The sequence below is a fragment of the Pristiophorus japonicus genome, chromosome 4 (assembly GCF_044704955.1).
Source record: "Pristiophorus japonicus isolate sPriJap1 chromosome 4, sPriJap1.hap1, whole genome shotgun sequence".
NCBI classification, from domain to species: Eukaryota; Metazoa; Chordata; class Chondrichthyes; family Pristiophoridae; genus Pristiophorus; species Pristiophorus japonicus.
The window spans coordinates 148077419-148104769 of record NC_091980.1 but is presented as its reverse complement, the minus strand read 5'-3'; the positions used below and the strand labels follow the sequence as shown (position 1 = coordinate 148104769).

The window sequence follows — 27351 nt, the reverse complement described above, 5'->3', positions numbered from 1 at the left end:
GGACCTGGGGCATTGAGCTGGGACCTGGGGCATTGAGCTGGGTCCTGGGCCATTGAGCTGGGTCCTGGGGCATTGAGCTGGGACTTGGGGCATTGAGCTGGGACCTGGGCCATTGAGCTGGGACCTGGGGCATTGAGCTGGGACCTGGGGCATTGAGCTGGGACCTGGGGCATTGAGCTGGGACCTGGGGCATTGAGCTGGGACCTGGGGCAGTGAGCTGGGACCTGGGGCATTGAGCTGGGACCTGGGGCATTGAGCTGGGACCTGGGGTATTGAGCTGGGACTTGGGGCATTGAGCTGGGACCTGGGGCATTGAGCTGGGACTTGGGGCATTGAGCTGGGACTTGGGGCATTGAGCTGGGACCTGGGGCATTGAGCTGGGACCTGGGGCATTGAGCTGGGACCTGGGGCATTGAGCTGGGACTTGGGGCATTGAGCTGGGACTTGGGGCATTGAGCTGGGACCTGGGGCATTGAGCTGGGACCTGGGGCATTGAGCTGGGACCTGGGGCATTGAGCTGGGTCCTGGGCCATTGAGCTGGGACCTGGGGCATTGAGCTGGGACCTGGGGCATTGAGCTGGGTCCTGGGGCACTGCTCCTTTTAAGCCCGCTGCTAGTGGTGTGTCCTCCTGGGTCGGGTCGGCGCCACCACCATCTCCAAGTCACCCAGCTTCCCGACCTGGAAATATATCGGCTGTTCCTTCATCATCGTTGGGTCAAAATCCTGGAACTCCCTCCCAAACAGCACTCTGGGAGCACCTTCACCACATGGACTGCAGCGGTGCAAGAAGGCAGCTCACCACCACCTTCTCGAGGGCAATTTGGGATGGGCAATAAATGCCTGCCTTGCCAGTGTCGCCCACATCCTGAAGATCAGTTTGATAGGAACTGAAGTGCCAAAGTAGAATTGCCCACTACTGGTGCAGGCAACCACAGGTGAGGTATCTGAACCACAGGCAAGTTACCTGAACCACAGGCAAGATACCTGAACCACAGGAAATGTACCTGAATCACAGCCAAGGTACCTGAACCATAGGCAAGTTACCTGAACCACAGGCAAGATACCTGAACCGCAGGAAATGTACCTGAATCACAGCCAAGGTACCTGAACCACAGGCAAGGTACCTGAACCGTAGGCAAGTTACCTGAACCGCAGGTAAGATACCTGAACCAAAGGCAAGTTACCTGAACCACAGGCAAGATACCTGAACCACAGGCAAGTTACCTGAACCACAGGCAAGTTACCTGAACCACAGGTGAGATACCTGAACCATAGGCAAGTTACCTGAACCACAGGCAAGATACCTGAACCATAGGCAAGATACCTGAACCACAGGCAAGTTACCTGAACCACAGGTGAGATACCTGAACCACAGGCAAGTTACCTGAACCACAGGCAAGATACCTGAACCATAGGCAAGATACCTGAACCACAGGCAAGTTACCTGAACCACAGGTGAGATACCTGAACCACAGGCAAGTTACCTGAACCACAGGCAAGATACCTGAACCATAGGCAAGATACCTGAACCACAGGCAAGATACCTGAACCACAGGCAAGTTACCTGAACCAAAGGCAAGTTACCTGAACCACAGGCAAGTTACCTGAACCACAGGTGAGATACCTGAACCAAAGGCAAGTTACCTGAACCACAGGCAAGTTACCTGAACCACAGGCAAGATACCTGAACCATAGGCAAGATACCTGAACCACAGGCAAGTTACCTGAACCACAGGTGAGATACCTGAACCACAGGCAAGTTACCTGAACCACAGGAAATGTACCTGATCCACAGGTAAGATACCTGAACCAAAGGCAAGTTACCTGAACCACAGGTGAGATACCTGAACCACAGGCAAGTTACCTGAACCACAGGTGAGATACCTGAACCACAGGTAAGATACCTGAACCACAGGCAAGTTACCTGAACCACAGGCGAGTTACCTGAACCACAGGTGAGTTACATGAACCACAGGCGAGTTACCTGAACCACAGGTGAGATACCTGAACCACAGGCAAGTTACCTGAACCACAGGTGAGATACCTGAACCACAGGTAAGATACCTGAACCAAAGGCAAGTTACCTGAACCACAGGCAAGTTACCTGAACCACAGGTGAGATACCTGAACCACAGGTAAGATACCTGAACCAAAGGCAAGTTACCTGAACCACAGGCAAGTTACCTGAACCACAGGCAAGATACCTGAACCACAGGCAAGTTACCTGAACCACAGGTGAGATACCTGAACCACAGGCAAGGTACCTGAACCACAGGAAATGTACCTGATCCACAGGTAAGATACTTGAACCACAGGTAAGTTACTTGAGCCACAGGTAAGTTACCTGAACCACAGATAAGTTACCTGAACCACAGGTGAACCACAGGAGGGCAGGAAAAAGAGTGGGAGAGCTATAGTGATAGGGGATTCTATTGTAAGGGGAATAGATAGGCGTTTCTGCGGCCGCAAACGAGACTCCAGGATGGCATGTTGCCTCCCTGGTGCAAGGGTCAAGGATGTCCCGGAGCGACTGCAGTGCATTCTGGAGGGGGAGGGTGACAGCCAGCTGTCGTGGTACATATAGGTACCAAAGATATTGGTAAAAAAATGGGATAAAGTCCTACAAGTTGAATTTAGGGAGTTAGAAATTAAATTAAAAAGTAGGACCTCAAAGGTCATAATCTCAGGATTGCTACTAGTGCTACGTGTTAGTCAGAGTAAGAATTGCAGGATAGCTCAGATGAATACGTGGCTTGAGGAATGGTGCAAGGGAGAGGGATTCAAATTCCTGGGACATTGGAACCGGTTCTGGGGGAGGTGGAACCAGTACAAACCAGATGGTCTGCACCTGGGCAGGTCCGGAACCAATGTCCCAGGGGGAGTGTTTGCTAGTGCTGTTGGAGAGGGTTTAAACTAATATGGCAGGGGGCTGGGAATCTATGCAGGGAGACAGAGGGAAATAAAAAGGGGGCAGAAGCAAAAGGTAGGAAGGAGAAAAGCAAGAATGGAGGGCTGAGAAATCAAAGGCAAAAATCAAAAAGGGCCACATTGCAACATAATTCTAAAAGTACAAAAAGTTTTAAAAAAACAAGCCTGAAGGCTCTGTGTCTCAATGCGAGGAGCATTCACAATAAGGTGGGTGAATTAACTGTGCAGATAACTATTAACGGATATGATGTAAATGGGATTACGGAGACATGGCTCCGTAACCAAGACTGCGAACTCAACATCCAGGGGTATTCAATATTCAGAAAGGACAGACAGGAAAGTAAAAGGAGGTGGGGTAGTGTTACTGGTTAAAGAGGAGATTAGTGCAATCGTAAGGAAGGACATTAGCATGGATGATGTGGAATCTATATGGGTTGGGCTGCGAAATACCAAAGGGCAGAAAACGTTAGTGGGAGTTGTGCACAGACCACCAAACAGTAGTAGGGAGGTTGGGGATGGCATCAAACAGGAAATTAGGACGCGTGCAATAAGGGTACAGCAGTTATCATGGTGACTTTAATCTACATATTGATTGGGCTAACCAAACTGGCAGCAATACTGTGGAGGAAGATTTCCTGGAGTGTATCAGGGATGGTTTTCTAGACCAATATGTCGAGGAACCAACTACAGAGCAGGCCATCATAGACTGGGTCTTGTGTAAGGAGAGAGGATTAATTAGCAATCTGGTCTTGCGTGGCCCCTTGGGGAAGAGTGACCATAATATGGTAGAATTCTTCATTAAGATGGAGAGTGACACAGTTAATTCAGAGGCTAGGGTCCTGAACTTAAAGAAAGGAAACTTCGACGTTATGAGATGTGAATTGGCTAGGATAGAATGGAGAACGATACTTAAAGGGTTGATGGTAGATAGGCAATGGCAGACATTTAAATATCACATGGATGAAATTCAACAATTGTACATCCCGGTCTGGCGTAAAAATAAAACGGGGAAAGGTGGCTCAACCGTGGCTAACAAGGGAAATTAGGGATAGTGTTAAATCCAAGGAAGAGGCATATAAATTGGCCAGTAAAAGCAGCGAACCTGAGGACTGGGAGAAATTTAGAATTCAGCAGAGGAGGACTAAGGGTTTCATTTGGAGGGGAAAAATAGAGTACTAGAGGAAGCTTGCAGGGAACATAAAAACTGACTGCAAAAGCTTCTATAGATATGTGAAGAGAAAAAGATTAGTGAAGACAAACGTAGGCCCCTTGCAGTCAGATTCAGGTGAATTTATAATGGGGAACAAGGAAATGGCAAACAAATACTTTGGTTCTGTCTTCACTAAGGAAGACACGAATAACCTCCCGAAAATACTAGGGGACTAGGCGACGGGGGAACTGAGGGAAATCTTTATTAGTCAGGAAATGGTATTAGGGAAATTGAAGGGACTGAAGGCCGATAAATCCCCAGGGCCTGATAGTCTGCATCCCGGAGTACTTAAGGAAGTAGCCCTAGAAATAGTAGATGCATTGGTGATCATTTTCCAACATTCCATAGACTCTGGTTCAGTTCCTATGCATTGGATGGTAGCTAATGTAACCCCACTTTTTAAAAAAGGAGGCAGAGAGAAAACAGGTAATTATAGACCGGTTAGCCTGACATCGGTGGTGGGGAAAATGCTGGAATCAATTATTAAAGATGTACTAGCAGTGCATTTGGAATGCAGTGACAGGATCGGTCCAAGTCAGCATGGATTTATGAAAGGGAAATCATGCTTGACAAATCTTCTAGAATTTTTTGAGAATGTAACTAATAGAGTGGACAAGGGAGAACCAGTGGACGTGGTGTACTTAGACTTTCAAAAGGCTTTTGACAAGATCCCACACAAGAGATTAGTGTGCAAAATTAAGGCACATGATATTGGGGGTAATGTACTGACGTGGATAGAGAACTGGTTGGCAGACAGGAAGCAAAGAATGGGAATAAACGGGTCCTTTTCAGAATGCAGGCAGTGACTAGTGGGGTGCCGCAGGGTTCAGTACTGGGACCCCAGCTATTTACAATATACATTAATGATTTAGACAAAGGAATTGAGTGTAATATCTCCAAGTTTGCAGATGACACTAAACTGGGTGGCAGTGTGAGCTGTGAGGAGGACGCTAAGAGGCTGCAGGTTAGGTGAGTGGGCAAATGCATGGCAGATGCAGTATAATGTGGATAAATGTGAGGTTATCCACTTTGGTGGCAAAAACATGAAGGCAGATTATTATCTGAATGTTAACAGATTAGTAAAAGGGAAGGTGCAACGAGACCTGGATGTCATGGTACATCAGTCATTGAAGGTAGGCATGTAGGTACAGCAGGCAGTAAAGAAAGCAAATGGCATGTTGGCCTTCAGAGCGAGGGAATTTGAGTATAGGAGCAGGGAGGACTTACTGCAGTTGTACAGGGCATTGATGAGACCACACCTGGAATATTGTGATCAGTTTTGGTCTCCTAATCTGAGGAAGGACATGCTTGCTATTGAGTGAGTGCAGCGAAGGTTCACCAGACTGATTCCCGGATGACAGGACTGACATATGAGGAAAGACTGGATCGACTAGGCTTATACTCACTGGAATTTAGAAGAATGAGAGGGGATCTCATAGAAACTTATAAAATTCTGATGGGATTGGACAGGTTAGATGCAAGAAGAATATTCCCGATGTTGGGGAAGTCCAGAACTAGGGGTCACAGTTTAATGATAAGGAGCAAGCCATTTAGGACCTAGATGAGGAGAAACCTTTTCACCCAGAGAGTTGTGAACCTGTGGAATTCTCTACCACAGAAAGTTGTTGAGTCCAGTTCGTTGGACATATTCAAAAGGGAGTTAGATATGGCCCTTATGGCGAAAGGGCTCAATGGGTATGGAGAGAAAGCAAGAATGGGGTACTGAAGTTGCATGATCAGCCAAGATCATATTGAATGGTGGTGCAGGCTCGAAGGGCCGAATGGCCTACTCTGGCACCTATTTTCTGTTTCTATGTTTCTAGACCTGAACCACAGGCGAGATACCTGAACCACAGGCGAGATACCTGAACCACAGGCGAGATACTTGAACCACAGGCAAGATACCTGAACCACAGGCAAGATACCTGAACCACAGACGAGATACCTGAACTACAGATGAGATACCTGAACCACAGACAAGATACCTGAACCACAGGCAAGATACTTGAATCACAAACAAGATACCTGAACCACAGGCAAGATACTTGAACCACAGACAAGAGACCTGAACCACAGACAAGATACCTGAACCACAGACAAGATACCTGAACCACAGGCAAGATACTTGAATCACAAACAAGATACCTGAACCACAGACAAGATACCTGAACCACAGACAAGATACCTGAACCACAGACAAGATACTGTAGACCTGCTCCCTCCCCTCACGGAACTATCCGGAGGTTGTCCTGAATTGAGGAAACCTATCCGGGGCCAAAGTACCACGTCTCACTGCGTCAGTCTGGGCAGGGTCTCACCGTTGAGAAGCCCAGCTTGTGCGGCGTTAGCTGTGCTCAGGTGCAGCAGGCAGTGAAGTTACTGTAGCTGGCCCCAGCACCACTGAGCTAAGGCAAAGAAAGAACTCGCACCGTTCAAAGCCTCAGAACTCCCCGAAGACTTGTGAAGTGAGGTCACTGTGCGTGGAAACGTTAGTCACGGTCCCTGCTCCTGCACACAGTACAGTCACTCCTGCGGACAAGTGATCAGATCCCGTGCCTCCCATGGTGGAATAGCCAGGAAGTACTCAGGAAGAATAGCTATTGGTGCAGGGTCTCTAGGAGCATGTGTCCCCTCTGATCAAGTCACCGAGTGACCCACCTCACACCCACTGAGCCCAGACCAGCCCAGCCCAGCCCACAAAATCTTCTCATCATCCATCAGCATGGACCGAATCCAAGCCCAAGGTGAAAGGTCGAACCCCCGCCACTCCCACTCGGGCCCGTATAACGGCACATTGTGACAATGACCAGTTCTCAAAGCACATACCTGAAAAAAGACATCCACGTGATGCCTGGGAGCGTCGTCCTTGAGCACAGGGTAGGTGTACTTCCCCATCATGTCATAGATGGCCCTCACAATGTCTGTCATCTCCTGCAGATACAGTAACACAAGAGTTCACAGCCTTCCCCGCACGCACACATGCACACATGCACACCTATGCACACACACACCCCCCCACACACACACCTATACACACACACACACACCCCCATACGCCCCTCCCCCCCCACACACACACACCTATACACATACACACCCCCATATACCCGCCCACACACCCACCTACACACACACACACCTATGTACACACAGGCCCAAACCATCTCCCCCCGCACACACACACACCCCTATACACACACAGGCCCAAACCACCCCCCACACACAAACCTACGCACACACACACACACATACACACACACACACCTATACACATTAAAACTGAGTCCTTAGGTGGCTGAACAGTCCAATAGGAGAGCCACAGTCTCTGTCACAGGTGGGACAGATAGTCGTTGAGGGAAGGGGTGGGTGGGACTGGTTTGCCGCACGCTCCTTCTGCTGCCTGCGCTTGGTTTCTGCATGCTCTCGGTGATGAGACTCGAGGTGCTCAGCGCCCTCCCAAATGCACTTCCTCCACTTAGGGCGGTCTTGGGCCAGGGACTCCCAGGTGTCAGTGGGGATGTTTTACTTTATCAGGGAGGCTTTGAGGGTGACCTTGTAATGTTTCATCTGCCCACCTTTGGCTCATTTGTCATGAAGGAGTTCCAAGTAGAATGCTTGCGTTGGGAGTCTCGTGTCAGGCATGCGGACAATGTGGCCTGCCCAGCGGAGCTGATCAAGTGTGGTCAGTGCTTCAATGCTGAGACAGACAATGGTTGAGGGAAAGGCTGGGTAGGGAGTTTGGTTTGCCGCACGCTCCTTCCGGTGCCTGCGCTTATTTTCTGCATGCTCTTGGCGACGAGACTCGAGGTGTTCAGCGCCCTCCCAGATGCTCTTCCTCCACTTAGGGCAGTCTTTGGACAATGTGAACCATTTTCCATACCATGGGAGCCTATCATCAACAAGGGCAGATATCAATGACGAGGTCCAACACCGCCTCCAGTGTGCCAGCGCAGCCTTGGCCGCCTGAGGAATAGAGTGTTTGAAGACCAGGCCCTCAAATCTGGCACCAATCCTATGGTCTACAGGATTGTAATGATACCCGCCCTCTTGTATGGCTCAGAGACATGGACCATACACAGTAGACACCTGAAATCGCTGGAGAAATACCACCAACGATGTCTCCGCAAAATCCTGCAAATCCCCTGGGAGGACAGAAGCACCAACATTGGCATCCTCGACCAGGCCAACATCCCCAGCATTGAAGCACTGACCACACCCCCACTCCCACCCCAACACACACACACACACACGTACAACCTCCCCCACTCCAACACATGCACACACAGACCCATACCACCCCCCACTGCCTGCCCCAGCACACACACACACACAGGCCCATACCATTGCCTCCCTACCCCAACACACACACACACAAACAGGCCCATACCACCAACACCCCATACACCCCAACACACACACACACACACACACACACAAACAGGCCCATACCACCAACACCCCATACACCCCAACACACACACACACACACACACACACAAGCGCCCCACCCTACCCCCATACACACATGCACAGGTAGTAATAGATTAAGTGAATGGGAAAAATTGTAGCAATGGATTTTAATATGAGGTCATCCACTTTGGACCTAAAAAGGATAGTTTGGAGTACTTTCTAAATGGTAACAAGCTAGCAATAGGGAGGTCCAAAGACATTTAGGGGTCCCTGTACATAGATCATTAAAATATCATAGAAAACAGAAACATAGAAAATAGGTGCAGGAGTAGGCCATTCGGCCCTTCGAGCCTGCACCACCATTCAATAAGATCATGGCTGATCATGCACTTCAGTACCCCATTCCTGCTTTCTCTCCATAGCCCTTGATCCCTTTAGCCGTAAGGGCCACATCGAACACCCTTTTGAATATATCTAACGAACTGACCTCAACAACTTTCTGTGGTAGTGAATTCCACAGGTTCACAATTCTCTGAGTGAAGAAGTTTCTCCTGATCTCGGTCCTAAATGGCTTACCCCTTATCCTTAGACTGTGACCCCTGGTTCTGTACTTTCCCAACAATGGGAACATTCTTCCTACATCTAACCTGTCGAATTCCATCAGAATTTTATATGTTTCTATGAGATCCCCTCTCATTCTTCTAAATTCCATTGAACATAAGCCTAGTCGATCCAGTCTTTCTTCATATGTCAGCCCTGTCATTCCGGAATCAATCTGGTGAACCTTCGCTGCACTCCCTCAATAACAAGAATGTCCTTCCTCAGATTAGGAGACCAAAACGGCATACAATATTCAAGCTGTGGCCTCACCAAGGCCCTGTACAACTGTAGTAAGACCTCCCTGCTCCTATACTCAAATCCTCTCGTTATGAAGGCCAACATGCCATTTGCCTGCTTCACCACCTGCTGTACCTGTATGCCAACTTTCAATGACTGATGTACCATTACACCCAGGTCTCATTGCACCTCCCCTTTTCCTAATCTGTCACCATTCAGATAATAGTCTGCCTTCCTGTTTTTACCACCAAAGTGGATAACCTCACCTCTAGTACACCAACTCTCCCATTGAAGACCATCCCTCTCGTACACTGACTCCCCATTGAAGACTATCCCTCTCGTACACTGACTCCCCATTGAAGACCCTCCCTCTAGTACACTGATTCCCCATTGAAGACCCTCCCTCTAGTACACTAACTCTCCCATTGAAGACCCTCCCATCTAGTACACTGACTCCCCATTGAAGACCCTCCCTCTGGTACACTGACTCCCCATTGAAGATCCTCCCTCTAGTACACTGACTCCCCATTGAAGACCCTCCCTCTAGTACACTAACTCCCCATTGAAGACCCTCCCTCGAGAACACTAACTCTCCCATTGAAGACCCTCCCTCGAGAACACTAACTCTCCCATTGAAGACTCTCCCTTTGGTACACTACCTCCCCATTAAAGACCCTCCCTCTAGTACACTGACTCCCCATTGAAGACCCTCCCTCTAGTACACTAACTCCCCATTGAAGACCCTCCCTCTGGTACACTGACTCCCCATTGAAGACCCTCCCTCTAGTACACTAACTCCCCATTGAAGACCCTCCTTCTAGTACACTGACTCCCCATTGAAGACCCTCCCTCTGGTACACAAACTCCCCATTGAAGACCCTCCCTCTGGTACACTAACTCCCCATTGAAGACCCTCCCTCTAGTACACTGACACCCCATTGAAGACCCTCCCTCTAGTACACTAACTCCCCATTGAAGACCCTCCCTCTAGTACACTACCTCCCCATTGAAGACCCTCCCTCTAGTACACTGACTCCCCATTGAAGACCCTCCCTCTAGTACACTAACTCCCCACTGAAGACCCTCCCTCGAGTACACTGACTCCCCATTGAAGACCCTCCCTTTGGTACACTAACTCCCCATTGAAGACCCTCCCTCTAGTACACTAACTCTGCATTGAAGCTCACCCCTCTAGTACACTGGTTGAAGTCAGTATCATTGCACAGCAGCACAACCACCTCTAACATCCCTCCAGAAAGTCAGCCACTACTTACTGGTGGAGATTACTTTACGGTTTCTCACCTCTTTATTGATATATCCGTCCTTATTAATATCGTACAGGTTAAAGGTCCATCTTAGCTTCTCATGGACGGTCCCCCTCAGCAACACTGAAAGAGCCATGACAAAGTCCTGAAATGGGAAGAGCAAGGATTGAAACATCTCCCCTGAACCATGCCACCGCTCAGGTACACATGTCCATCTGCTTGTCATTTGTGCAAATAGCTCACGTGGTTGGAAACAATCAGAAATAGGTCTCCCAAATATCGCACAGTTTGCCTCAGCATCCCCGGGACAGACTGAGGAACAAGATAATCAGACAGCTCTCTGGCCCCTGTTCACTGGTAGAAAGCGTGTATATGTGCGCGGGTGAGACCAGGATTGCGCCTCAGTGGTCATCATGTCTAAATCTCATGGCCTCGGCCCATACACTGAAACCCAACCAGTGCACTGTGTTACTGACTGAATCTGTACCGATGTTAATCCAGCTCCGTCACACTGTCACTCAGTAACCTCACCCCCAGCGCCCTGTGTTACTGACTGTATCTCTACTGATGTTAAACAAGGTCCCTCACACTGTCTCTCAGGAACCCCTCTCCCCCAGCGCCCTGTGTTACTGACTGTATCTCTAATGATGTTAATCCAGCTCCCTCACATGGTCATTCTGTAACCCCGCTCTTCCACCACCCTGTGACACTGACTGCATCTCTACTAATGTTAATCCAGTTCCCTCACACTGTCACTCAGTAACCCATCTCCCCCAGCGCCCTGCGGTACTGACTGTATCGCTACTGATATTAATCCAGCTCCCTCACACTGTGACTCAGTAAACCCTCTCCCTCAGTGCCCTGTTTTAATGACTGTATATCTGCTGATGTTAATCCAGGTCCCAAACATTGTCACTCAGTAACCCCTCTCCGCCAGCATCCTGTCGTACTGACTGTATCTCTACTGAGGTTAATCCAGCTCCCTCACACAGTCACTCAGTAACCACTCTCCCCCAGTGCTCTGTGTTACTGAATGTATCTCTACTTATATTAATCCAGCTCCGTCACACTGTCACTCAGCAACACCTCTCACCCAGTGCCCTGTGTTACTGACTGTATCTCTACTGATGTTAATCCACCTACCTCACACTGTCACTCAGTAACCCCTCTCCCCAGCGCCCTGTGTTACTGACTGTATCTCTACTGAGGTTAATCCAGGTCCCTCACACTGTCACTCAGTAACCGCTTTCCCCCAGCACCATGTGTTACTGATTGTATCTGTACTGATGTTAATCCAGGTCCCTCACACGGTCACTCTGTAACCCCTCTCCCCCAGCGCCCTGTGTTATTGACTGTATCTGTACTGATGTTAATCCAGCTCCCACACACTGCCACACAGGATATCTCTTCCCCCAGCATCCTGTGTTTCTGACTGTATCTGTATTGATGTTAATCCAGCTCCCTCACACGGTCACTCAGTAACCTGTCTCCCCCAGCGACCTGTGTTACTGTCTGTATCTCTCCTGATGTTAATCCAGTTCACTCACATTGTCACTCAGTAACCCCTCTCCCCCAGCGCCCTGTCACTGACTGTATCGCTATTGGTGTTCATCCAGCTCCCTCACACTGTCACTCAGTAACCCCTCTCCCCCCAGTGCCCTGTGATACTGACTGTATCTCTGCTAATGTTAATCCAACTCCCTCACACTGTCACACAGTAACCCCTCTCCCCCAGCGCCCTGTGTCACTGACTGTATCGCTATTGGTGTTAATCCAGCTCCCTCACATTGTCACTCAGTTACCCCTCTCTCCCAGTGCCATGTGTTACTGTATCTCTACCGATGTTAATCCAGCTTCCTAACACTGTCACTCAGTAACCCCTCTCCCCCCAGTGCCCTGTGATACTGATTGTATCTGTACTGATGTTCATCCAGCTCGCTCACACTGTCACTCAGTAACCCCTCTCACCCAGCGCCCTCTGTTACTGACTGCATCTCTACTGATATTAATCCAGCTCCCTCACACTGTCACTCATAACCCCTCTCCCCCAGCACCCTGTGTTACTGACTGTATATCTACTGATGTTATCCAGCTCCCTCACACTGTCACTGAGTAACCCCTCTCCCTCAGCGCCCTGTGTTACTGACTGAATCTCTACTGATGTTAATCCTGTTCCCACACACTGCCACTCAGTAAATCCTCACCCCCAACACTCTGTATCACAGACTTTATCTGTACTGATGCTAATCCAGCTCCCTCACACCGTCACACTGTCACTCAGTAACCCCTCTTCCCCAGCGCCCTGTATTACTGACTGCATCTCTACTAAAGTTAATCCAAAAATCCCTCACACTGTCACTCGGTAACCCCTCTCCCCCAGTGCCATGTGTTACTGACTGTAACTCTACTGCTGTTAATCCAGCTCCCCCACACTGTCACTCAGTAAACCCTCTCCGCAGCGAACTGTGTTAATGACTGTATCTCTACTGATGTGAATCCAACTCCATCACACTGTCACTCAGTAGCCCCACTCCCCCAGCGCCCTGCGTTACTGACTGTACCTGTAGTGATGTTAATCCAGATCCGTCACACTGTCACTCAGTAACCTCTCACCCCCTGCATCTGTGTCACTGACTGAATCGCTACTGATGCTAATCCAGCTCCCTCACATTGTCACTCAGTCACCCCACTCCCCCCTGCGCCCTGTGATACTAACTGTATCTCTGCCAATGTTAATCCAGCTCCCTCACACTGTCACTGAGTAACCCCTCTCCCTTAGCGCCCTGTGTTACTGACTGAATCTCTACTGATGTTAATCCAGCTCCCTCACACTGTCACTCAGTAATCCCTCTCCCTTCGCGCCCTGTGATACTGACTGTATCTCTCCTGATGTTAATCCAGCTCCCTCACACTGTCACTCAGTAACCTCTCTCCCCCAGCGCCCTGTGATACTGACTGGATCTCTGCTAATGTTAATCCAGCTTCCTCACACTGTCACTCAGTAACCCCTCTCCCCCAGCATCCTGTTTCACTGACTGTATATGTACTGATGTTAATCCAGCTATCTCACACTGCCACTCAGTAACCACTCCCCTTTCGGCCTGTGTTACTGACTGTATCTCTACTGATGTTAATCCTATCCCTCACACTGTCACTCAGCAAACCCTCTCCCCCAGCGACCTGTGTCACTGACTGTGTCTGTACTGATGTTAATCCAGCTCCCTCACACTGTCACTCAGTCACCCCTCTCCCCCAGCGCCCTGTGTCACTGACTGTATCTCAACTGATGTTAATCCAGCTCCCTCACACTGTCACTCAGTAATTCCTCTCCCCAGCACCCTGTGTTTCTAACTGTATCTCTACTGATATTACTCCAGCTCCCTCAAACTGTCACTCAGCAAACCCTCTCCTTTAGCACCCTGTGTTACTGACTGAATCTCTACTGATGTTAATCCAGCTCCCTCACACTGTCACTGAGTAACCCCTCTCCTTTAGCACCCTGTGTGACTGACTGTATCTCTACTGATGTTAATCCTGTACCCACACACTGCCACTCAGTAAATCCTCACCTCCAGCACCCTGTATGATTGACTTTATCTGTACTGATGCTAATCCAGCTCCCTCACACCGTCACACTGTCACTCAGTAACCCATCTCCCCCCGCGCCCTGTGTTACTGACTGCATCTCGACTGATGTTAATCCAAATCCCTCACACTGTCACTCGGTAACACCTCACCCCCTGCGGCCTGTGTCACTGACTGTATCGCTACTGATGTTAATCCAGCTCCCTTACACTATCACTCAGTAATCCCTCTCCCCCAGCACCCTGTATTACTGCATGTATGTCTACTGATGTTAATCCAACTCCCTCACACATTCTCTCAGTAACCCGTCTCCCCCAGTGCCCTGTGTTACTGACTGTATCCTTACTGATGTTAATCCAGCTCCCTTACACTATCACTCAGTAACCCCTCTCCCCCAGCGCCCTGTGTGACTGACTGTATCTCTACTGATGTTAATCCAGCTCCCTCACTCGGTCACTTAGTAACCCCTCTCCCCCAGCGCCCGGTGTTACTGAAGGTATCTCTACTGATGTTAATCATCTCCCCGACATTGTCACTCATAACCCCTCTCCCCATCGCCCTGTGTTATTGACTGTATCTGTACTGATGTTAATCCAGCTCCCACAAACTGCCACACAGGATATCTCTCACCCGGCAGCCTGTGTTACTGACTGTATCTATACTGATGTTATTCCAGCTCCCTCACAATGTCACTCAGTAACCCCTCTGCCCCAGCGCCCTGTATTACTGACTGTATCTCTACTGATGTTAATCCTGTTCCCCCAGACTGACACTCAGTAAATCCCCTCCCGCAGCACCCTGCATCACTGACTTTATCTCTATAGATGTTAATCCAGCTGCCTCACACTTTCACACTGTCACTCAGTAACCCCTCTTCCGCATAGCCCTGTGTTCCCGACTGTATCTCTACTGAAGTTAATCCAACTCCCTCACACTGTCACTCAGTAACCCCTCTCCCTCAGCGCCCTGTGTTCCCGACTGTATCTCTACTGATGTTAATCCAACTCCCTCACACTGTCAGTCAGTAACCCCTCTCCCCCAGTGCCCTGTCTTACTGACTGTATCTCGACTGATGTTAATCTAGCTCCCTCACACTGTCACTCAGTAACCCCATTCACCCATCGCCCTGTGTTACTGTTTGTATCTGTACTGATGTTAATCCAGCTCCCTCACACTGTCACTCAGTAACCCCTCTCCCCCAGCGCCCTGTGTCAATGACTGTATCGTTATTGGTGTTAATCCAGCTCCCTCACATTGTCACTCAGTTACCCCTCTCCCCCCAGTGTTCTGTGATACTGACTGTATCTCTGCTAATGTTAATCCAGCTTCCTCACACTGTCACTCAGTAACCCCGATTCCCCAGCATCCTGTTTCACTGACGGTATCTGTACTGATGTTAACCCAGCTATCTCACACTGTCACTCAGTAACCACTCCCCCATCGAACTGTGTTACTGACTCTATCTCTACTGATATTAATCCGGCCCCCTCACACTGTCACTGAGTAACCCCTCTCCCTTAGCGCCCTGTGTTACTGTCTGAATCTCTACTGATGTTAATCCTGTTCCCACACACTGCCACTCAGTAAATCCTCACCTCCAGCACCCTGTATCACTGACTTTATCTGTACTGATGCTAATCCAGCTCCCTCACATTGTCACACTGTCACTCAGTAACCCCTCTCTCCCAGCGCCCTGTGTTACTGACTGCATCTCGACTGATGTTAATCCAGCTCCCCCACACTGTCACTCAGTAAACCCTCTCCGCAGCGCTCTGTGTTAATGACTGTATCTCTGCTGATGTGACTCCAACTCCATCACACTGTCACTCAGTAGCCCCACTCCCCCAGCGCCCTGTGTTACTGACTGTACCTTAATGATGTTAATCCAGATCCGTCACACTGTCACTCAGTAACCCCTCACCCCCTGAGCCCTGTGTCACTGACTGTATCGTTACTGATGCTAATCCAGCTCCCTCACACTGTCATACTGTCACTCAGTAACCCCTCTCCCCCAGCGCCCTGTGTTACCGACTGCATCTCTACTGATGTTAATTCAGCTCCCTCACACTGTCACTCAGTCACCCCAGTCCCCCCAGCGGCCTGTGATACTGACTGTATCTCTGCTAATTTTAACCTAGCTGTCTCACACTGCCACTCAGTAACCCATCCCCCATCGGCCTTTGTTACTGACTGTATCTCTCCTGTTGTTAATCATATCCCTCACACTGTCACTCAGCAACCCCTCTCCCCCAGCGCCCTGTGTTACTGACTGTATCTCTACTGATATTAATCCTGTTCCCACACACTGCCACTCAGTAAATCCTCACCCCCAGCAGCCTGTATCACTGACTTTATCTGTACTGATGCGAATCCAGCTCCCTCACACTGTCACTCAGCAACCCCTCTCCCCCAGCGCCCTGTGTTACTGACTGTATCAGTACTGATGTTAATCCAGCTCCCTCACACTGTCACTCAGCAACCCCTCTCCCCCAGCGCCCTGTGTTACTGACTGTATCAGTACTGATGTTAATCCAACTTCCTCACACTGTCACTCAGTAACTCCTCTACCCCAGCGCCCTGTGTTACTGCCTGTATCTCTACTGATGTTAATCCAACTCCCTCACCTGTCACTCAGCAGCCCCTCTCACTCAGCGCTCTGTATTACTGACTGTACCTGACTGTATTACTGACTGTGATGTTAATCCAGATGTTAATCCAGATCTGGTACACTGTCACTCAGTAACCCCTCTGCCCCAGCAATTTGTGTTACTGACTGTATCTCTGCTGATGTTAATCCAGCTCCCTCATACTATCACTCTGAACCCCCTCTCCCCTAGCGCCCTGTGTTACTGACTGTATCTCTACTGATGTTAATCCAGCTCCCTCATACTATCACTCTGAACCCCCTCTCCCCTAGCGCCCTGTGTTACTGACTGTATCTCTACTGATGTTAATCCTGTTCCCACACACTGCCACTCAGTAAATCCTCATCCCCAGCACCCTGTATCACTGGCTTTATCTGTACTGATGCTAATACAGCTCCATCACACTGTCACACTGTCACTAAGGAGCCCCTCTACCCCAGTGCCCTGTGTTACTGACTGTGTCTCTAGTGATGTTAATCCATCTCCATCACACTGTCACTCGGCAACCCCTCCCCCATCGCCCTGTGTTACTGACTGTATCAGTACTGATGTTAATCCTATCCCTCACACTGTCACTCAGTCGCCTCTCTCCCCCAGCGCCCTGTGTTACTGACTGTATCTGTACTGATGTTAATCCAGCTCCCTCACACTGTCACTCAGTAAAGCCTTTCCCCCAGGACACTGTGTTACTGACTGTATCTCGACTAATGTTAATCCAGCTCCCTCACACTGTCACTGAGGAACCCCTCTCCCCAGTGTTCTGTGATAATGATTGTATCTCTACTGATGTTAATCCAGCTCCCTCACATGGTCACTCTGTAACCATTCTCCCCCAGCGCCCTGTGTTACTGACTGTATCTCTACTGAGGTTAATCCAGCTCCCTCACATTGTGACTCAGTAACACCTCTCCCTCAGCGCTCTGTGTTACTGACTGTATCTCTGCTGATGTTAATCATCTCCCCGACACAGTCACTCAGTAACCCCTCTCCCACAGCGCTCTGTTTTATTGACTGTATCTGTACTGATGTTAATCCAGCTCCCACACACTGCCACACAGTATATCTCTCACCCAGCAGCCTGTGTTTCTGACTGTATCTGTACTGATGTTAATCCAGCTCCCTCACACGGTCACTCAGTAACCCCTCTCCCATCGCCTGTGTTACTGACTGTATCGCTTCTGATGTTAATCCAGCTCCCTCACACTGTCACTCAGTAACCCCTCTTCCCCAGCGCCCTGTGTCACTGACAGTATATCTGCTGATGTTAATCCAGCTCCCTCACACTGTCACTCAGTAAATCCTCACCGCCAGCATTCTGTATCACTGACTTTATCGGTACTGATGCTAATCCAGCTCCCTCACACTGTCACACAGTAACCCCTCTCCCCCAGCGCCCTGTGTCACTGACTGTATCGCTATTGGTGTTAATCCAGCTCCCTCACAGTGTCACTCAGTTACCCCTCTCTCCCAGTGCCATGTGTTACTGACTGTATCTCTACCGATGTTAATCCAGCTTCCTCACACTGTCACTCAGTAACCCCTCTCCACCCAATGCCCTGTGATACTGATTGTATCTGTGCTAATGTTCATCCAGCTCGCTCACACTGTCACTCAGTCACCCATCTCCCCCAGCGCCCTCTGTTACTGACTGCATCTCTACTGATATTAATCCAGCTCCCTCACACTGTCACTCATAACCCCTCTCCCCCAGCACCCTGTGTTACTGACTGTATATCTACTGATGTTATCCAGCTCCCTCACACTGTCAATGAGTAACCCCTCTCCCTTAGCGCCCTGTGTTACTGACTGAATCTCTACTGATGTTAATCCTGTTCCCACACACTGCCACTCAGTAAATCCTCACCCCCAACACCCTGTATCACAGACTTTATCTGTACTGATGCTAATCCAGCTCCCTCACACCGTCACACTGTCACTCAGTAACCCCTCTTCCCCAGCGCCCTGTATTACTGACTGCATCTCTACTAAAGTTAATCCAAAAATCCCTCACACTGTCACTCGGTAACCCCTCTCCCCCAGTGCCATGTGTTACTGACTGCATCTCGACTGATGTTAATCCAGCTCCCTCACACTGTCACTCATAACCCCTCTCCCCCAGCACCCTGTGTTACTGACTGTATCTCTGCCAATGTTAATCCAGCTCCCTCACACTGTCACTGAGTAACCCCTCTCCCTTAGCGCCCTGTGTTACTGACTGAATCTCTACTGATGTTAATCCAGCTCCCTCACACTGTCACTCAGTAATCCCTCTCCCTTCGCGCCCTGTGATACTGACTGTATCTCTCCTGATGTTAATCCAGCTCCCTCACACTGTCACTCAGTAACCTCTCTCCCCCAGCGCCCTGTGATACTGACTGGATCTCTGCTAATGTTAATCCAGCTTCCTCACACTGTCACTCAGTAACCCCTCTCCCCCAGCATCCTGTTTCACTGACTGTATATGTACTGATGTTAATCCAGCTATCTCACACTGCCACTCAGTAACCACTCCCCTTTCGGCCTGTGTTACTGACTGTATCTCTACTGATGTTAATCCTATCCCTCACACTGTCACTCAGCAAACCCTCTCCCCCAGCGACCTGTGTCACTGACTGTGTCTGTACTGATGTTAATCCAGCTCCCTCACACTGTCACTCAGTCACCCTCTCCCCCAGCGCCCTGTGTCACTGACTGTATCTCAACTGATGTTAATCCAGCTCCCTCACACTGTCACTCAGTAATTCCTCTCCCCAGCACCCTGTGTTTCTAACTGTATCTCTACTGATATTACTCCAGCTCCCTCAAACTGTCACTCAGCAAACCCTCTCCTTTAGCACCCTGTGTTACTGACTGAATCTCTACTGATGTTAATCCAGCTCCCTCACACTGTCACTGAGTAACCCCTCTCCTTTAGCACCCTGTGTTACTGACGGAATCTCTACTGATGTTAATCCTGTACCCACACACTGCCACTCAGTAAATCCTCACCTCCAGCACCCTGTATGATTGACTTTATCTGTACTGATGCTAATCCAGCTCCCTCACACCGTCACACTGTCACTCAGTAACCCATCTCCCCCCGCGCCCTGTGTTACTGACTGCATCTCGACTGATGTTAATCCAAATCCCTCACACTGTCACTCGGTAACACCTCACCCCCTGCGGCCTGTGTCACTGACTGTATCGCTACTGATGTTAATCCAGCTCCCTTACACTATCACTCAGTAATCCCTCTCCCCCAGCACCCTGTATTACTGCATGTATGTCTACTGATGTTAATCCAACTCCCTCACACATTCTCTCAGTAACCCGTCTCCCCCAGTGCCCTGTGTTACTGACTGTATCCTTACTGATGTTAATCCAGCTCCCTTACACTATCACTCAGTAACCCCTCTCCCCCAGCGCCCTGTGTGACTGACTGTATCTCTACTGATGTTAATCCAGCTCCCTCACTCGGTCACTTAGTAACCCCTCTCCCCCAGCGCCCGGTGTTACTGAAGGTATCTCTACTGATGTTAATCATCTCCCCGACATTGTCACTCATAACCCCTCTCCCCATCGCCCTGTGTTATTGACTGTATCTGTACTGATGTTAATCCAGCTCCCACAAACTGCCACACAGGATATCTCTCACCCGGCAGCCTGTGTTACTGACTGTATCTATACTGATGTTATTCCAGCTCCCTCACAATGTCACTCAGTAACCCCTCTGCCCCAGCGCCCTGTATTACTGACTGTATCTCTACTGATGTTAATCCTGTTCCCCCAGACTGACACTCAGTAAATCCCCTCCCGCAGCACCCTGCATCACTGACTTTATCTCTATAGATGTTAATCCAGCTGCCTCACACTTTCACACTGTCACTCAGTAACCCCTCTTCCGCATAGCCCTGTGTTCCCGACTGTATCTCTACTGAAGTTAATCCAACTCCCTCACACTGTCACTCAGTAACCCCTCTCCCTCAGCGCCCTGTGTTCCCGACTGTATCTCTACTGATGTTAATCCAACTCCCTCACACTGTCAGTCAGTAACCCCTCTCCCCCAGTGCCCTGTCTTACTGACTGTATCTCGACTGATGTTAATCTAGCTCCCTCACACTGTCACTCAGTAACCCCATTCACCCATCGCCCTGTGTTACTGTTTGTATCTGTACTGATGTTAATCCAGCTCCCTCACACTGTCACTCAGTAACCCCTCTCCCCCAGCGCCCTGTGTCAATGACTGTATCGTTATTGGTGTTAATCCAGCTCCCTCACATTGTCACTCAGTTACCCCTCTCCCCCCAGTGTTCTGTGATACTGACTGTATCTCTGCTAATGTTAATCCAGCTTCCTCACACTGTCACTCAGTAACCCCGATTCCCCAGCATCCTGTTTCACTGACGGTATCTGTACTGATGTTAACCCAGCTATCTCACACTGTCACTCAGTAACCATTCCCCCATCGAACTGTGTTACTGACTCTATCTCTACTGATATTAATCCGGCCCCCTCACACTGTCACTGAGTAACCCCTCTCCCTTAGCGCCCTGTGTTACTGTCTGAATCTCTACTGATGTTAATCCTGTTCCCACACACTGCCACTCAGTAAATCCTCACCTCCAGCACCCTGTATCACTGACTTTATCTGTACTGATGCTAATCCAGCTCCCTCACATTGTCACACTGTCACTCAGTAACCCCTCTCTCCCAGCGCCCTGTGTTACTGACTGCATCTCGACTGATGTTAATCCAGCTCCCCCACACTGTCACTCAGTAAACCCTCTCCGCAGCGCTCTGTGTTAATGACTGTATCTCTGCTGATGTGACTCCAACTCCATCACACTGTCACTCAGTAGCCCCACTCCCCCAGCGCCCTGTGTTACTGACTGTACCTTAATGATGTTAATCCAGATCCGTCACACTGTCACTCAGTAACCCCTCACCCCCTGAGCCCTGTGTCACTGACTGTATCGTTACTGATGCTAATCCAGCTCCCTCACACTGTCATACTGTCACTCAGTAACCCCTCTCCCCCAGCGCCCTGTGTTACCGACTGCATCTCTACTGATGTTAATTCAGCTCCCTCACACTGTCACTCAGTCACCCCAGTCCCCCCAGCGGCCTGTGATACTGACTGTATCTCTGCTAATTTTAACCTAGCTGTCTCACACTGCCACTCAGTAACCCATCCCCCATCGGCCTTTGTTACTGACTGTATCTCTCCTGTTGTTAATCATATCCCTCACACTGTCACTCAGCAACCCCTCTCCCCCAGCGCCCTGTGTTACTGACTGTATCTCTACTGATATTAATCCTGTTCCCACACACTGCCACTCAGTAAATCCTCACCCCCAGCAGCCTGTATCACTGACTTTATCTGTACTGATGCGAATCCAGCTCCCTCACACTGTCACTCAGCAACCCCTCTCCCCCAGCGCCCTGTGTTACTGACTGTATCAGTACTGATGTTAATCCAGCTCCCTCACACTGTCACTCAGCAACCCATCTCCCCCAGCGCCCTGTGTTACTGACTGTATCAGTACTGATGTTAATCCAGCTCCCTCACACTGTCACTCAGTAACTCCTCTACCCCAGCGCCCTGTGTTACTGCCTGTATCTCTACTGATGTTAATCCAACTCCCTCACCTGTCACTCAGCAGCCCCTCTCACTCAGCGCTCTGTATTACTGACTGTACCTGACTGTATTACTGACTGTGATGTTAATCCAGATGTTAATCCAGATCTGGTACACTGTCACTCAGTAACCCCTCTGCCCCAGCAATTTGTGTTACTGACTGTATCTCTGCTGATGTTAATCCAGCTCCCTCATACTATCACTCTGAACCCCCTCTCCCCTAGCGCCCTGTGTTACTGACTGTATCTCTACTGATGTTAATCCAGCTCCCTCATACTATCACTCTGAACCCCCTCTCCCCTAGCGCCCTGTGTTACTGACTGTATCTCTACTGATGTTAATCCTGTTCCCACACACTGCCACTCAGTAAATCCTCATCCCCAGCACCCTGTATCACTGGCTTTATCTGTACTGATGCTAATACAGCTCCATCACACTGTCACACTGTCACTAAGGAGCCCCTCTCCCCCAGTGCCCTGTGTTACTGACTGTGTCTCTAGTGATGTTAATCCATCTCCATCACACTGTCACTCGGCAACCCCTCCCCCATCGCCCTGTGTTACTGACTGTATCAGTACTGATGTTAATCCTATCCCTCACACTGTCACTCAGTCGCCTCTCTCCCCCAGCGCCCTGTGTTACTGACTGTATCTGTACTGATGTTAATCCAGCTCCCTCACACTGTCACTCAGTAAAGCCTTTCCCCCAGGACACTGTGTTACTGACTGTATCTCGACTAATGTTAATCCAGCTCCCTCACACTGTCACTGAGGAACCCCTCTCCCCAGTGTTCTGTGATAATGATTGTATCTCTACTGATGTTAATCCAGCTCCCTCACATGGTCACTCTGTAACCATTCTCCCCCAGCGCCCTGTGTTACTGACTGTATCTCTACTGAGGTTAATCCAGCTCCCTCACATTGTGACTCAGTAACACCTCTCCCTCAGCGCTCTGTGTTACTGACTGTATCTCTGCTGATGTTAATCATCTCCCCGACACAGTCACTCAGTAACCCCTCTCCCACAGCGCTCTGTTTTATTGACTGTATCTGTACTGATGTTAATCCAGCTCCCACACACTGCCACACAGTATATCTCTCACCCAGCAGCCTGTGTTTCTGACTGTATCTGTACTGATGTTAATCCAGCTCCCTCACACGGTCACTCAGTAACCCCTCTCCCATCGCCTGTGTTACTGACTGTATCGCTTCTGATGTTAATCCAGCTCCCTCACACTGTCACTCAGTAACCCCTCTTCCCCAGCGCCCTGTGTCACTGACAGTATATCTGCTGATGTTAATCCAGCTCCCTCACACTGTCACTCAGTAAATCCTCACCGCCAGCATTCTGTATCACTGACTTTATCGGTACTGATGCTAATCCAGCTCCCTCACACTGTCACACAGTAACCCCTCTCCCCCAGCGCCCTGTGTCACTGACTGTATCGCTATTGGTGTTAATCCAGCTCCCTCACAGTGTCACTCAGTTACCCCTCTCTCCCAGTGCCATGTGTTACTGACTGTATCTCTACCGATGTTAATCCAACTTCCTCACACTGTCACTCAGTAACCCCTCTCCACCCAATGCCCTGTGATACTGATTGTATCTGTGCTAATGTTCATCCAGCTCGCTCACACTGTCACTCAGTCACCCATCTCCCCCAGCGCCCTCTGTTACTGACTGCATCTCTACTGATATTAATCCAGCTCCCTCACACTGTCACTCATAACCCCTCTCCCCCAGCACCCTGTGTTACTGACTGTATATCTACTGATGTTATCCAGCTCCCTCACACTGTCAATGAGTAACCCCTCTCCCTTAGCGCCCTGTGTTACTGACTGAATCTCTACTGATGTTAATCCTGTTCCCACACACTGCCACTCAGTAAATCCTCACCCCCAACACCCTGTATCACAGACTTTATCTGTACTGATGCTAATCCAGCTCCCTCACACCGTCACACTGTCACTCAGTAACCCCTCTTCCCCAGCGCCCTGTATTACTGACTGCATCTCTACTAAAGTTAATCCAAAAATCCCTCACACTGTCACTCGGTAACCCCTCTCCCCCAGTGCCATGTGTTACTGACTGCATCTCGACTGATGTTAATCCAGCTCCCTCACACTGTCACTCATAACCCCTCTCCCCCAGCACCCTGTGTTACTGACTGTATCTCTGCCAATGTTAATCCAGCTCCCTCACACTGTCACTGAGTAACCCCTCTCCCTTAGCGCCCTGTGTTACTGACTGAATCTCTACTGATGTTAATCCAGCTCCCTCACACTGTCACTCAGTAATCCCTCTCCCTTCGCGCCCTGTGATACTGACTGTATCTCTCCTGATGTTAATCCAGCTCCCTCACACTGTCACTCAGTAACCTCTCTCCCCCAGCGCCCTGTGATACTGACTGGATCTCTGCTAATGTTAATCCAGCTTCCTCACACTGTCACTCAGTAACCCCTCTCCCCCAGCATCCTGTTTCACTGACTGTATATGTACTGATGTTAATCCAGCTATCTCACACTGCCACTCAGTAACCACTCCCCTTTCGGCCTGTGTTACTGACTGTATCTCTACTGATGTTAATCCTATCCCTCACACTGTCACTCAGCAAACCCTCTCCCCCAGCGACCTGTGTCACTGACTGTGTCTGTACTGATGTTAATCCAGCTCCCTCACACTGTCACTCAGTCACCCCTCTCCCCCAGCGCCCTGTGTCACTGACTGTATCTCAACTGATGTTAATCCAGCTCCCTCACACTGTCACTCAGTAATTCCTCTCCCCAGCACCCTGTGTTTCTAACTGTATCTCTACTGATATTACTCCAGCTCCCTCAAACTGTCACTCAGCAAACCCTCTCCTTTAGCACCCTGTGTTACTGACTGAATCTCTACTGATGTTAATCCAGCTCCCTCACACTGTCACTCAGTAACCTCTCTCCCCCAGCGCCCTGTGATACTGACTGGATCTCTGCTAATGTTAATCCAGCTTCCTCACACTGTCACTCAGTAACCCCTCTCCCCCAGCATCCTGTTTCACTGACTGTATATGTACTGATGTTAATCCAGCTATCTCACACTGCCACTCAGTAACCACTCCCCTTTCGGCCTGTGTTACTGACTGTATCTCTACTGATGTTAATCCTATCCCTCACACTGTCACTCAGCAAACCCTCTCCCCCAGCGACCTGTGTCACTGACTGTGTCTGTACTGATGTTAATCCAGCTCCCTCACACTGTCACTCAGTCACCCCTCTCCCCCAGCGCCCTGTGTCACTGACTGTATCTCAACTGATGTTAATCCAGCTCCCTCACACTGTCACTCAGTAATTCCTCTCCCCAGCACCCTGTGTTTCTAACTGTATCTCTACTGATATTATTCCAGCTCCCTCAAACTGTCACTCAGCAAACCCTCTCCTTTAGCACCCTGTGTTACTGACTGAATCTCTACTGATGTTAATCCAGCTCCCTCACACTGTCACTGAGTAACCCCTCTCCTTTAGCACCCTGTGTTACTGACAGAATCTCTACTGATGTTAATCCTGTACCCACACACTGCCACTCAGTAAATCCTCACCTCCAGCACCCTGTATGATTGACTTTATCTGTACTGATGCTAATCCAGCTCCCTCACACCGTCACACTGTCACTCAGTAACCCATCTCCCCCCGCGCCCTGTGTTACTGACTGCATCTCGACTGATGTTAATCCAAATCCCTCACACTGTCACTCGGTAACACCTCTCCCCCAGCGCCCTGTGTCACTGACTGTATCGCTACTGATGTTAATCCAGCTCCCACACACTTTCACTCAGTAATCCCTCTCCCCCAGCACCCTGTATTACTGCATGTATGTCTACTGATGTTAATCCAATTCCCTCACACATTCTCTCAGTAACCCGTCTCCCCCAGTGCCCTGTGTTACTGACTGTATCCTTACTGATGTTAATCCAGCTCCCTTACACTGTCACTCAGTAACCCCTCTCCCCCAGCGCCCTGTGTGACTGACTGTATCTCTACTGATGTTAATCCAGCTCCCTCACTCGGTCACTTAGTAACCCCTCTCCCCCAGCGCCCTGTGTTACTGAAGGTATCTCTACTGATGTTAATCATCTCCCCGACATTGTCACTCATAACCCCTCTCCCCATCGCCCTGTGTTATTGACTGTATCTGTACTGATGTTAATCCAGCTCCCACAAACTGCCACACAGGATATCTCTCACCCGGCAGCCTGTGTTACTGACTGTATCTATACTGATGTTATTCCAGCTCCCTCACAATGTCACTCAGTAACCCCTCTGCCCCAGCGCCCTGTATTACTGACTGTATCTCTACTGATGTTAATCCTGTTCCCCCAGACTGACACTCAGTAAATCCCCTCCCGCAGCACCCTGCATCACTGACTTTATCTCTATAGATGTTAATCCAGCTGCCTCACACTTTCACACTGTCACTCAGTAACCCCTCTTCCGCATAGCCCTGTGTTCCCGACTGTATCTCTACTGAAGTTAATCCAACTCCCTCACACTGTCACTCAGTAACTCCTCTCCCTCAGCGCCCTGTGTTCCCGACTGTATCTCTACTGATGTTAATCCAGCTCCCTCAAACTGTCACTCAGCAAACCCTCTCCTTTGGCACCCTGTGTTACTGACTGAATCTCTACTGATGTTAATCCAGCTCCCTCACACTGTCACTCAGTAATTCCTCTCCCCAGCACCCTGTGTTTCTAACTGTATCTCTACTGATATTACTCCAGCTCCCTCAAACTGTCACTCAGCAAACCCTCTCCTTTGGCACCCTGTGTTACTGACGGAATCTCTACTGATGTTAATCCTGTACCCACACACTGCCAC

General features: G+C 49.6%; 1 protein-coding gene across 2 annotated transcripts in view; it reads right to left on the bottom strand.

The window, feature by feature from the left end:
* The window catches only part of LOC139263097 (A-type potassium channel modulatory protein KCNIP1-like), a 550698-nt gene that overhangs the window by 153506 nt on the left and 369841 nt on the right, over positions 1-27351 (bottom strand). The window contains exons 5-6 of one of the 2 annotated variants that reach the window (XM_070878641.1): positions 10689-10796; positions 6966-7070 (exon numbers count right to left, since the gene is read on the bottom strand). In XM_070878641.1, the coding sequence (XP_070734742.1) occupies positions 6966-7070; positions 10689-10796 (213 nt within the window). The remainder of the gene's footprint in view (positions 1-6965; positions 7071-10688; positions 10797-27351) is intronic. The other variant, XM_070878642.1, reaches the window with a different exon arrangement.